This window comes from Carcharhinus amblyrhynchos, chromosome 18 (genome assembly GCF_965287045.1).
Source record: "Carcharhinus amblyrhynchos chromosome 18, sCarAmb.v2.hapA, whole genome shotgun sequence".
Lineage (NCBI taxonomy): Eukaryota > Metazoa > Chordata > Chondrichthyes > Carcharhiniformes > Carcharhinidae > Carcharhinus > Carcharhinus amblyrhynchos.
In genome coordinates, this window is record NC_137341.1 from 51,940,228 (window position 1) to 51,954,724 (window position 14,497).

The following is a 14,497-nucleotide window of genomic DNA, read 5'->3' on the forward strand; positions in this document are numbered from 1 at the left end:
GCTGTTCATCTGTTTGTTACAGTAAACAACTTCAAGCCTGAAACTTTGTTGTCATACCTTCAGCTATTAGATGGGAGTTCAAACTTCTGTTTAAAAGTTATTGATCTCTCCCCAGTTTGTTACAGATCATTTTGTTCTCCATAAAATATAGATGTTCAAACTAAAGTTTAAACAAAGAGAAAGCAAAAAAGAAACATTTGCTATTTCACAATTAGATTGTGCTTTGTGCCTTTAATACCTTGGTTAAAGATTTTATATGAAGCTCTGAGCATCCACCAAATGCCTGGACTCAAAGTTATTAATTTTGCCCAATTTTGATGCAGAGACAAATCGGGATTATGCATTCAGCACATCCTCAGTGCATCGAATTTTCCAGGGTGCATCTGCGCCAGCCAGAAACAATGATAATATATTTTACCCAGCAGCTTCTGCTCAAATGGTTTTCAATATGCAATTGAAAGCCACATTTCAAAAGCTTGACTGCAATAAACTATTGTATTTGTATTATTACATCAAGTATTTGGGTCGGCACACCTTTGTTGGGTCTTTGTTTTGTGTTCTATAAACCTTAAAAAAGAGGAAAGAGAGAGGGGCAGAATGTGTTGGTAATGTGTTTATGTAATGTTTCCTGCGTTTTCCAAAACAAATGTGACTTGAAGTTAACTAATTACCTCACTTGTGCAATGTTTTTAAAAACATCAATGCTTATACCTGGCAACAAGCACTCTAATTTTTGATTGCAACCCAGGCTGGGTAATTGTGGATACAATGTTGACAGAGGCAGGGGAGAAGTTAATTGCCTTTACAGAACTGCTTGTGGGTCAGGAGCAGAAATGTTTCCTCCAAGCACCAGAATTGCATCCTCCCCCATTGCCTGGATCAGACTACCGTGCCACATTCCAGAATCCTACCCATCCGACAATGTCCCATCCCCTGAATCAGGCCACCGTGCCATGTTCCAGAGTTCCACCCACCCGACTGGAAGCCAAGCCTGTGCGGGACCCTGTCAAATACTAAAACATGCATGCTGCAGGGTTAACCAGCAAGTGGAAAATCCTGGACTTCCACGTTTTCCCATCCAAGTCTCCACAACTTGTCTTCGTTAACGTCCAGGCCTCCTTATTTGTGAGTGTCAATATACGTCTCCTTGATTTATGTTATGAACTTTAGAGAATATTGATAATTTAGTTATGAACAAAAATCAATGTTACTATCTAATTAGTGGATGATCACATTTGTTATTTATATGCATTTTCTTTCTCACTAAGATGTGATAAGAAAGAAATGTGACAAACAGGACAGTATACAGCTATGTTGTAGATCAAAAAATCTTTGACAGAGTTTAGTAATGTCAAATATGAATCATATAATCATAGAATCCCTACAGTGCAGAAGGAGGCCATTCAATGTTTCAAGTTTGCACTGACAACTTTGTCACCCAGGCCCTACGTATGTCCTACAACACATATTTACCTCGCTAATCCCTCTAACCCACATATCCTGGGACACTAAGGGGCAATTTAGCATAGCCAATCAACCTAACCCATACATCTTTTTGGACTGTGGGAGGAAACCGGCACACCCGGAGGAAACCCACGCAGACATGGGGAGAATGTGCAAAGTCCATTCAGACAGTGACCCAAGCCGGGAACTGAACCCGGGTCCCTGGTGCCGTGAAGCAGCAGTACTAACCACTGTGCCACCGTGCCGCCCCATATGCTTCAATGCAACTGCTTCAACTAATACGGTTTAACATACAAGTAAATTTGCTAAAAGGCAGCTCTTGTTCTTTCCCACTTTCTGCATTTAACAAGACTCCACATGTGCATGCCATACTTGAAAAGTAAAATGCAATTTCAAAGGAAACTTTCTGGCCTGTACCACAATAGCCTTCACAGAACGATGCAGCGTATGATGCACACTTCCCGCCTCCCTTTCCATAATTTTTCTCCCAGCTTCATCTCTCCTACCTTGCCAATGCCTGAACCTTGGCAGCATGTCGTTCTTCCTGCTCTGCCAGTTTTTTTTTCTGGTTGTCAAATTCTTGCCTGAGCGCTGAAGAATGTTCCATCTCACCATCAAGTAAGTTTCGCAGTGATCTGGAAAAAAGGAGTACCATCTGTTACACCAGACCATCAAAGGAATCTGGTGCATCAAGTGCAAAGCTAGAGTAGTTTAAAAATACCATACAACTGATCCAAAATTTGGACCTCCTCAACATCATGCTATTAACACTTGTAGTAAAACTATATATTTTTACTATTAAAGATATTTCACACAATCTATGGAAATATTCTTCACAAACTCAATAACACCAAATTGGTAAGATCTCTACACAAATATTTAGGGCAGGGAAATGACATTTAAAATTATTTATTTGGAGGTCTGCAGCAGCATTTCTTCCACAAAATTGGAAATTAAAGCTATCATCCATCAAGAGAATTCAAAATCATAGAACCCCTTTAGTGCAGACAGAAGCCATTCAGCCCACTGAGTCTGCACCGGCCACAATCCTACCCAGGTCCTATCCCCATAACCCTATGCATTTAGCTTAGCTAGTTCCCCAGACACTAAAGGGGATTTAGCATGGCCAATCCACCTAACCCGCACATCTTTGGACTACAAATATAAATTCATCCTTGTCACCTAGAACCCCTCAAATTCCACCCAAATTCCTGCCCAGATAACCTCTTTTCTTCAGTTTCTAAATTGACTTCTTGGCAAATTCAATTCACTTCAACCGACTAGCCTTTCTATTCTTGGCTTCACCAACCTCTTATCCCTGTAAACGTTTCCCAGTATATAAACTTTCCTACGCTTTAATTGTGCCATCTCTGGTGCACTCTTTAATCATACTGACTTCATAAATGACAAGGCTTTTCTCCAGCTACCTCTTTGCACCCCTCATCAGTGATATACCCTGCCCTTCTTTCACCTTCTTTATTTCAATGTTTGCCCATGGTAGAAATTCTTCCCCAATTCTCTTGCAACTCAACTCATTTCTGACACCGTCAACTTTGGCCAGATTATCCTTGCAGCTGTTAATTTGCTCAAATGCTCCACTGCCTTGGGCTTTTTCTGGAGATAATGTTGATGATTTTTCATCCCCATTCTTCCCTGGTATAGCTTCTATCTTTACCCTCTCACGTCTGCATGGTGTAACCTTAAGCAGATCAGACACATGGCTTAACCATCCACTGCCAGTTACAGACTGACAATCAACTCTCCACAGCCAACACTGTATAATATTCTTCAATCATGCCCCACCCATCCTCAGTTCTGATAACAGTAATTAGCTCATTGATTTCTTTGTCACCAATATAGAGAAGGCTCATTCAGCTGCATCCATCACTTACCTGCCTTCAGTTTACCACACAAAGCCAAATCTCAATCAGTTTTCCTCCACCCAACCCTATCTTCCCTTCTCTCATTTACCCCTATCAACCCTTTCCTAACTTATCCATCCATGAGAATTACCTTCTGTTCTCTTCAACCATGATCACCAAGTTCTACTCCTGGACATACTGACATTTAATAAAGGTGCCATATTGCTATAATCTGCATTTAAATAGAACCTTTATCATAGTAAAATATCCCAATGTGCTTGTCAGGAACCTCATCAAAAAAACAGTAGGGAGGCAGTTTTCTTAAAGGGACATAGGACTGGAGGAGAAAGGGAAGGCACAGGTGGAACTTGAGTCAACCATAGGTCAGGAATCGCAGGGATGAGTTGAGAATGAGGATTGGTGAGTTAGGATACCGGCAGCAGAGCTTTGCATAAGCAGAAGATTATGAGGAGAGGAAGAAGAATGAAAGGCCATAGGCTGGAGGTAACTGTGAAATACAAGTTATTCTCGTCACTGTCCTATGCACTCGTTAATGGTTGCCCATAGGAGACAGAAGAAATAAAATGAGCTTTTTCTAAAGGCACAAAGTACCACAAAATAAATGAGTAGAACAGATATTCATACTCAACAGGTTAAAGGAACTATATCGGTAAAAACTGTTCATTTGGATCCAACCTAATTAAGTGCAGACCTGTATTACATCACACTGTGCAATTCTGTACACATCTCAATTTGAACTCAACTTTCCGTCAGCATGTCTGACACAATTTTTCGATGCAGGCTAAATAACATTCTGTGTAAACGGGCAATTTCAATTTCAATCTTTCTCAGCAGCCCTTGGCCTTACCATGACTTTTGCATCTTATGTACTGATTCATAGCTACATAGAACTTGATATACTTAATTTAAATTTCAAAGCCCCTTCTTGTGTGTAACCAGTAGCATAAATACTGCAGGAAAGCAGAGAGCAAGCAAGCATCAACTTGAACTAAGGTTCCATTTCCCAGTTACTGTCAAAGTACTGAACAATTGCAAGTACATAATAATTGAAACTTGCATAATAATGAGAAGAATTTTTATCTTACGCACAGTAAAAATTTCATAAATAACAGGCTTCACAAAAAATATCAAGATGATGACAAGTTGTAAGTGCCAAAGCCTGAATAAAAGTTGCATATAACCTAAGTAAATAGGAATATAAAAGATTATTCTGACATTTGCAAATTACACAAATAATTGTTTGATCTTATCATATTGCACAGGCTCTGAACATTCAGCAGTTACCTGCAAGTCAATTTCCATTTTTACTAAAACCAAACAAAAATGTAGCACAGTCCTAATGTTCAGTGCTGATGTAGGGTAGTAATGATCCACATAGACCAGACAGTTACATGTTTGAACATTACATGAGGTAATCTCATCCCAGATGGCAGTGGGTAGTCCGACTGTCCACACTAACTCCAGAGTCACAAAGCAGAAAGAAATATAATCTGCTGTTCCAAATCAGTCACTGTCCAGTAACACCTGCTAATAAAACGTAATGGGTTACACAGGTTTACACCAAGTTCACTGAACGGATAGCCCAATCAAACTGTGCCAGCATGAATGCACCACACAAGCCCCTTCCCATCCCCGTTCATCTAATCCTTTCAGCATAATCTTCTACTTTTTTTGCCCCCTCAAGTGTTTATCCAGATTTCACTCAAATGCATCTACGCAATTCACCTCAACTATCCCTTATGGTAGCAAGTTCCATCTTTGCATCACTCAGAGGTTTACAGCTGGGAAACAGGCCCTTCAGCCCAACTTGTTCATGCTGCCTTTTTTTTAAATCCCTAAGCGAATCCCAATTGCCCACATTTGGCCCATATCCCTCTATACCCATCTTATCAATGTAACTATCTAAATGATTTTTAAAAGGCAACATTATACCCACCTCTACTACTACCTCTGGCAGCTTGTTCCAGACACTCACCACAGTCTGTGTTAAAAAATTGCCCCTTTGGACACTTTTTTATCTCTCCCCTCTTGCCTTAAACCTACGCCCTCTAGTTTTAGACTCCCCTATCTTTGGGAAAACATATTGACTATCTACCTGGTCTATGCCCCTCATTATTTTATAAACCTCTATAAAATCACCCATCAGCCTCCTACGGTCCAGAGGAAAAAGTACCAGTCTATCCAGCTCTCCTTATAACCCAAACCATCAAGTCTCAGTAGCATCCCAGTAAATCTTTTCTGCACTCTTTCTAGTTTAATAATATCCTTTCTATAATAGGGTGACGAGAACTGTACATAGTGTTCCAAGTGTGGCCTTACTCTTTAGACAAAGATGTTTCCCCTGAGTTTCCTATTGCATTTATCAGAGGCTTTCTGATGTTTATGGCATGGCTAGGACAGTATTAGAATTAAAAGTGTTAGTCATCCCCATGCCTTCCATGTTGATAATTTGTTGACAATGAACGTGTGGAGTTCACCATCACAGAAAGTAGTTGAGGCCAAAATGTTGTTTGATTTTAAGAATAAATGAGATAAAGTTCTTGGCGCTGAAGGGATCAAGGGATTTTTGGGGGTTGGAGGGAAGCGGGAAGGGAGAATCAGGATATTGAATTCAATGATCAATCAAGATTAAAATGATTGGCAGAGCAAGTTTGAAGGGCCGAATGGCCTAGTCCCATTTCTAGTTTCTATCTTTCTGTGACAATTCAGCAGCCCTTGGCCTTACCATGACTTTTGCATCTTATGTACTGATTCATAGCTACATAGAACTTGATATACTTAATCTAAATTTCAAAGCCCCTTCTTGTGTGTAACCAGTAGCATAAATACTGCAGGAAAGCAGAGAGCAAGCAAGCATCAGCTTGAACTAAGGTTGAACATAGGAACAGCAGTGGATTACTCAACCCTTCAAGTCTGTTCTACCATTCAATGGGATCATGGCTCATCTGCACGTTAACTTCATCCATCTGCCTTGCTGCCATATCCTTTTATAATTTTCTCTCGCAAAAATCTATCAATTTCAGATTTAATATTAACTGAGCAATCACCGTTTTTTGTGAGAGTTTTTCATCCTTGCACCAAACCTCTTGTCTATAAGTATCGCACACAGGTAATTTATTTAGCCAATGTCCTCATTCTTTTACATTAGCTTTCCATCAAATATTATTTCTAAGATTAATTCAGTTCCTCCTCCCACCCCCCATTTCACAACAACAACAAAGCCCCCCAATAGAAACAACATGTAAATAACAAAAAACAAAGAAAATTACAGCACAGGAACAGGCCCGTCGACCCTCCAGGCCTGCACCAATCATGTTGCCCGACTTAACTAAAACCCGTTACCCTTCCAGGGATCCCTCTATTTCCATCCTATTCATGTATTTGTCCAGACGTCCCTTAAAAGTCACTATCGTATCCGCTTCCGTTACCTCCCCTGGCAGCAAGTTCCAGACACCCACCATTCTCTGTGTAAAAAAACTTGTCTCGTACATCTCCTTTAAACCTTGCCCCTCGCATTTTAAACCTCTGCCCCCTAGTAATCGACTCTTCCACCTTGGGAAAAAGCATTTTGGCCTCAACTACTTTCTGAGGTAGTGAATTCCATACATGTATTTGTCAAGGCACCCTTAAAAGTCATTTTCGAAGCTGCTTCCCCTAAATCCTCCAGCAGCGAGTTCCAGACAGCCTCCATCCTCTGTGGAAAAAAACCTGCCTCTCCTTTAAACCTTGCCCCTCGCACCTTAAGCCTATGCCCTCCAGTAGTTGACTCTTCCACCCTGTGAAAAAGCTTCTGACTATCCATTCCATCCACGGCCCTCATTATCTTGTGGACTTCTATCAGGTCAACCTTCAACCTCCATCATTCCAGTGAGAACGAACCAAGTTTCTGCAACCTCTCCTCATAGCTAATGCCCTCCATAGTAGGCAACACCCTGGTAAATATTTTCTGCACCGTCTCCAAAGCCTCCACATCCTTCTGATAGTGTGGCGACCAGAATTAAACACTATATTCCAAGTGCGGCCTGAGTAAGGTTCTATAAAGTAGCTACATGACTTGCCAATTTTTAAACTCAATGCCCCAGATGATGAAGGCAAGCATGCCTTATGCCTTTCTGACTACATTTTCCACTTGTGTTGCCACTTTCAATGACCTGTGTACACTGAATCTGTACACCCAGATCCCTCTGCCTATCAATACTCTTATCATGACATCATTGCAGAACAGCAAAATAACAACCATTGGATCACAAAGTTTAAGCAAGAGAATCAGATTTAGTGATAGAATTCTACAAGTCCTTTTTTTTTGTTTTTATTCCAATTCAATCCAATCAAGTCCAAATCAGAGTCTCAACAAGTTGAGACATTCCCGATCCAAGCTAACAGCACAGGGCTCTCACCTCCTGTCTTGATCTACATGATCCAAGCTGATTGGAGCAAGCATTGCACCCTCTCCAAGGCTTGATCTCATTTGCATCTTAGCCAAAAGGCCAAGATGCTGCTTTTAAAAATTGATTCAAACAAATCTAAAATGTAACCTAATGACTTCAACCAAGCACAGCACGTCAATACTACACTTGATCTTAGCCAAAAGGCCGAGAAGCAAAAGTTGACATGGTTTAAATAAAGAGTACAGAAACCATACTTTGTTATTTTTTCAACTACAATTTTATAAGCACATGAAAAGAACAAAACAATAGCTTTGTATGTAATATCTTACCAAATTTTCCACTATTCCTTTTCATTTGCAAAGGCCAGCAATTACTGCAAGATTAGGCTTTGCTCCATCTACCTGTCAATGTGCACTTAACTTACTGCATGGAGAAGGTGTCATCTTCAAACAATACCTGTTTTGTTCTTCTAATTCGTCTTTTCTGTTCATCATGGCTACAATGGCTTGACGTAGTTCATCTGAGGAAGTAAACCTTAGGTTAGCAGGCATACTGACAATGTAACTGATGCAAAAGTAACTATTTTCCCAAACCACACATTGCTGAGCCAGGAATGCTGATGTTTCACTTGTCCCATTACATTCCAAAATTCCACTCAGAATGAATGTGTGCTGGAGGATTGCAAAGAGGCTGAGAAGTACCCTTTTTCAAACAGAGAAACAAAACTACCCCGGGGAAATAAAGGTCAACTGCTCAAACATCTTACGCTGTCTGGGGAGAAATGCAGTGGATGTTGCATCCATGCACTTCCAGAAAGTCTTGGGCAAGTTACCACATGGGATTGAAGAGTGGTGAAAATTAAGGAGTACAGACTGAGGAGCAGGGCTGGAAATCAAATAAAAATTAGTTAGAAAGCAGGAACCAGAGAATAGCAATTCAGGGCAGACCTTCAGAGTGTTTGGAAGTAGATAACAGAATTCCAGTCTTTCATTCAGGGGACATTTCTGTCCCCTGCACACATCAAGCCAGATAGATTTGGGTTTGAAAGAATGGTGCAAAAATTTGCAGAGAATACTAAAATAGGAGGAAGAGTAAATAATTCCAACAACCAAAGGAACTGCAAGAGAGCAAGGTGATGGAATTAGTTAAAAAAAAGTGGTAAGTGGAATTTGAGGTCAGTTAATGTGAGACCTTACATTTTGATTTAAAAAGTTGTGTAAAGATTTGAGGGTTCAGGACAACAACACATAAAAAGCATTAACCCCAGTCCATGAGTTCAATAAAAATAGTTTAGGTTTTATTTACGTGTGTCACAAGTAGGCTTACTTTAACAGTATTACGAAGTTACTGTGAAAATCCCCTAATCGCTGCACTCTGACACCTGTTCGGGTAAATTGAGGGAGAATTTACCATGGCCGATGCACTTAACCAACACGTCTTTCGGACTGTGGGAGGAAACTGGAGCACCCAGAGGAAACCCACACAGACATGGGGAGAATGTGCAGTTTCCACACAGACAGTGACCCAAGTAGGAATCAAACCCAGGTCCCTAGCGCTTTGAGACAGCAATGCTAACCACTGTGCCACCCACGATTTATAAGACTCCAGTTGAAACATTTGGTGGGACTTTCAGTTCCCCCTGGCGTATTTCCCGGCAGCGGGATCTTCTGGTCCTGCTGTTGTCAATGGAGTTCTCCACTGTAGGCACCCCCATCACCAAGGAAACTGAGGAATGGCCAGAAATTCCTTGGAGTGTGGTTCTGGGTTACACTGTACAGGAAACATGTTGAGACAATAAAGAGGATAAAATGCAGATTCACCAAAATGCCATTTGATATGAGGAAATACAAATATGAAGACTTGAAAATTGGGGCTATTTTTGTTAGAATAGTGGTGAAGGTGGAGTGATTTATAGAGATGTTTCAACCAAAAAGGGAAAGGACAAGAGTAGATAGAACCTGACCGAGTTCAGTGAGATGGCCTCAAAAAGGATTCTTTTGAATGTAGGGCAAATCTCAAGCCAGTCTTTTCCATAATACGGGTTTATTCTTAAAACCACAAAGCATAGGCACAGACCCTGCTTTTCTTTCCCCCACACCAATGTAAACCAGTTCTCATATACTTAAGAATAAAACTCTCATCTTTCCCCAATTAGTAACAGCTACTTTCACTTACAATCTAAAGCATGCACTCCATTGTAACAGAATTCCATCATTAACAAAGAGGACATCGAGCTAACAATAAATCGGGTGAACAGAAGATAGAAAATGAAACAAAAACTGAAAATACTGGAAAATCTCAGCAAGTCTGACAGCATCTATGGAGAGAGAGTGGAGCCGACATTAAGTCAGGATGGCCTTTCCAGCATTTTCCATTTTTGTTTCAGATTGCAGCAATTGCAGTATTTTGCTTTAAGATAGAAAGTGAAACCTTTTTTCACAGAAGGGCTGGGAACGCAGGACTCAAGTTAGTGATTGAAGCAGACGCCATGCCAACATTTAAGATAGTTAAGTTAGTGGTTGAAAGAAAGGAAAATAAGGGACCCGGAAGCAGCAGGGAGCATGGAATTAAGCCCACTTCGTACTTAGAGGATAAAAACCAACATGGAATGATGTGATTTGATTTGTCATTACGTTAACACAGAGTGAAAAGTATTACTTCTTGTGCGCAAGAGAAACAAAGCATACCATTCATAGAGAAGATAGAATTAGAGGCTGTGCTGGGGACAACTTGCAAGAACTCGCTTCACTCCAGCACCGTCGGGACAAAGTGCCTTTTTTGCCATGTTATAATTTTAAGTAAAATTACGTTATAAAAAGGAACATTCCTTTTACAACAGGAATGAAATCTTAGCCTGTCCACTACATATATACTTCTCCAATTATCCACACTTCTGTTTGTAAATTGCAGACCACTAGGGACCACAATTTAATGTGCATCTTCTCTAATTTCATAGAATGCTGCATAATTTCCAGATAATTTCCAGTCTCACAGGACTGTGCAATACAGGAGCTTGAAAGAAATTACATTAGCACAAGAGAAAAGGCAACACTAAAGATGCAAATTAATACAAATGATTAAGACACGTGCATGCACACACCACTGCAATGAAAAATATATTCTGGGCAATACCAAACAGGACTTCAATTTCAAACGGTGGTTTTTCCACAAAAACCTCATTGGTTTTGCAATACGCTAATTAGGTCACGAGTTTTGGAAGAGATCGTAGTGTCAGAAGACAGGCATGATTGCCTTGAAGAGAAAATAACAGAGAAAACATATTTCTGGTCAGAGTATTAATTTTCTTTAACAAAGGTCTATAGATGGAATCAAATATAGTGTCGATATCAACAAAACTTAATATTACTTACAAAATGTTTAATTTTGTTAGGAACCGTGACTGCAGGCAGAGACAGATGTCTTCCTGGAATTTAGCTATGCTAGGCTTAAGTGATGTAAGAATCAAGCTAACAGTCACTGTGGAACCTCAGAAGTCTTCCACGTCTCAGGAAACTGGGGTTCTCCAGAGAGAATGAATGGCAGTAACTGATATCAACGTGAACTGTATTCTGATTGGGAGGGGGATTAAATTTAATTTATGCACATCTTTGACAGTTAGAAGCACAAAATTCCTACAGCGTAGAAAGAAGCCATTCAGCCCATTGAATCTGCATCAACTCTCTCAAGGAACGTCCCGCTCAGACCTACCCCTCTGCCTTATCCCCGTAACCCCGTATTTAGCATGGCCAATCCACCTAACCTGCACATGTCTGGGCTAAGTTAGAGTCATAGAGGTTTACAGCAGGGAAACAGGCCCTTTGGCCCAACTTGTCCATGCCACCCTTTTTTTTAAAGCCCTAAACTAATCCCAATTGCCCGCCTTTGGCCCTTATCACTTTATACCCATCATACCCATGTAACTGTCTAAATGCTTTTTAAAAGATAAAATTGCACCCACCTCTACTACTACCTCTGGCAGTTTGTTCCAGACACTCACCACCCCCATGTGAAAAAATTGCCCCTCTGGACACTTTTGTATCTCTCCCCTCTCACCTTAAACCTACGCACTCTAGTTTTAGACTCCTCCACCTTTGGGAAAAGATATTGACTATCTACCTTGTCTATGCCCCCCCATTATTTTATAGACCTCTGATAAGGTCATCCCTCAGCCTCCTATGCTCCAGAGAAAAAAAGTCCCAGTCTATTCAGCCTCTCCTTATACCTCAATCCAACAAGTCCCGGAAGCATCCTAGTAAATCTTTTCTGCACTCTTTCTAGTTTAATAATAGCCTTTCTATAATAGGTTGACCAGAATTGTACACAGTATTTCAAGTGTGGCCTTACCAACGTCTTGTACAATTTCAACATGACGTCTCAACACCCGTATTCAATGTTCTGACCAATGAAACCAAGCATGTCGAATGCCTTCTTCACCACTCTGTCCACCTGTGACTCCGCTTTTAAGAAGTTATGAACATGTACCCCCAGATCTCTTTGTTCTGCAACTCTCCCCAGTGCCCTACCATTAACTGAGTAAGTCCTGCCCTGGTTCAGTCGACCAAAATGCATCACCTCGCATTTATCAAAATTAAACTCCATCTGCCATTCGTCAGCCCAACTGATCAAGATCTCGCTGCAGTTGGAGATAATCATCCTCACTGTCCACCATGCCATCAATCTTGGTGTCATCTGCAAACTTACTAACCATGCTCCCTATATTCTCATCCAAATCACTGATATGAATGATAAATAACAGTAGGCCCAGCACTGATCCCTGAGGCGCATCGTTGGTCACAGGCCTCCCATTTGAAAAACAACAAGTTAAAAAATATCAAACAGGTTAAAGAAACATTAATAGTAAGTCAAAATAACTATCAATTATATAACAGTGCAATAAATAATCAAGTGCAAATGTGTGTCCAACAGGTCAGTATGATCTGTGGGTGTAGAGAGCAAGCACTTGTGTATGCTTGTTTGCTTCTCATTTTCAGCCTACACTGCTGGCTCGCAACAATGCACAAAGACAGCCAGATCTTTCCCTGGCCATACAGAGCCATTTTTTTTATTCGTGAGACATGGCGTCACTGGCTGGTCAGCATTTATTGCCTATCACTAGTTGCCCTTGAGTAGGCAGTTGAGAGTCAACCACATTGCTATGGATCTGGAGACACACGTAGGATAGGTAAGGATGGCAGATTTCCTTCCCTAAAGGACACTCGTGAACCAGATGAGTTTTCCCAACAATCATCAATGGTTTCATGGTCATCAGTGTATTCTTAATTCTAGACTTTTTTTATCAAATTCAAATTCCACCATCTGCCTTGACAGGATTCGAACCCGGGTCTCCAGAATATTAACTGAATTTCTGCATTAATAGTCTTAACGATAGTACCACTATCGCTTCCCCCTCTCCACAGCAAGTCTTCAGCTGTGCTTCCTCAAGGTAACACTGAGAAACTGGATTCCTCGTGGCCCCAGGCTAAAACTTCAGAAGAACTTAGAAAGAGGTCTGGCCGTCAGATATAGAACATAGAACATAGAAAAACTACAGCACAAACAGGCCCTTCGGCCCACAAGTTGCCCCGATGATATCAATACCTAATAGGCTTACCTATAACCCTCAATTCTATTAAGTTCCATGTACTCATCCAGAAGTCTCTTGAAAGACCCTATCAAATTTGCCTCCACCACCACCGACAGTAGCCGATTCCACTCACCCACCACCCTCTGAATGAAAAACTTACCCCTGATATTTCCTCTGTACCTACTCCCCAGCACCTTAAACCTGTGTCCTCTCGTAGCAACCATTCCAGCCCTTGGAAAAAGCCTCTGAGAAACCATCCGGTCTATACCTCTCAACACCTTATATACTTGTATCGGGTTACCTCTCACCCTGGCACTTGAACCAAACTCCCAGATATAGAACATAACAGCGTGGTACAGGCCCTTCGGCCCTCGATGTTGCACCGACCAATGGAATGAATCTAATGACCCTCTCACCTAAACTATTCCAATGTTATCCAGATGCCTATCCACTGACCATTTGAACGCCCTTAAAGTTGGCAAGTCAATATGGATATGAATGAATAGCTTTATTGTCTTGCAGATACCTCGGGAGAACTGAAAGCTAAGGAGATTAACCCTGACAATAAGTCTGGAGTGGAATTCAAAGGCAGATTGATGTCGATATGTTATCTTTCCACCAACTCCTGAAGCCAATCCAGAGCCAAATGTAGTGCTTTGCATTTCTTTGAATTCAACCAGGTAGTCACAAAGAGGACTCGACATTTGAGTAGTCCAAGGTCTCCACATATTTTTCCCAGGCTTGCACCCAGGAAAGGACACCACAATTTCACTGCAGTCCATTAATACAACTCAGCAGACAGCAGGTACAAGTGATGTGCCCAACTGTGTTAAAGGCTGTCTCCAATGGTGACAAGGAACATTGTGTCCCACTGGTCAGCTACCATTCACTTCAATAAGGGCAGCCCTTGATGAGAAATGTGCTGGTCCATCACCGTCCATCTGTTTCAATAGGTGCTTGGAGCTTAGAGTCTCTCTGCTCAACAAGTGGATGGAATCCATTGCATCGGGAAAAACAAACTAAACAAATGAAAAAAAGATGCCAACTCTTCAATTGGCAAGCTGGAATATCAGGATCACGTATATGGGATTGAAAGACGTCTTACAGCTGATTGATAATATGTGCAAGACAGCTGTGATAAACATGGAACTTGACAGGCAGAATGTTGACATAGCTTC

General features: G+C 41.0%; 1 protein-coding gene and 1 non-coding gene across 2 annotated transcripts in view; both read right to left on the reverse strand.

Annotated features, from left to right (window-relative positions):
- snx29 (sorting nexin 29) overlaps positions 1 to 14,497 on the reverse strand; it is a 538,494-nt gene that overhangs the window by 390,552 nt on the left and 133,445 nt on the right. The window contains exons 12-13 of the mRNA XM_080207008.1: positions 8,192 to 8,255; positions 1,971 to 2,099 (exon numbers count right to left, since the gene is read on the reverse strand). Of these exons, the coding sequence (XP_080063134.1) occupies positions 1,971 to 2,099; positions 8,192 to 8,255 (193 nt within the window). The remainder of the gene's footprint in view (positions 1 to 1,970; positions 2,100 to 8,191; positions 8,256 to 14,497) is intronic.
- Positions 7,753 to 7,951, reverse strand: LOC145355187 (U2 spliceosomal RNA). Its single transcript, XR_013888928.1, has one exon. It is a non-coding gene; the product is annotated as a U2 spliceosomal RNA (small nuclear RNA).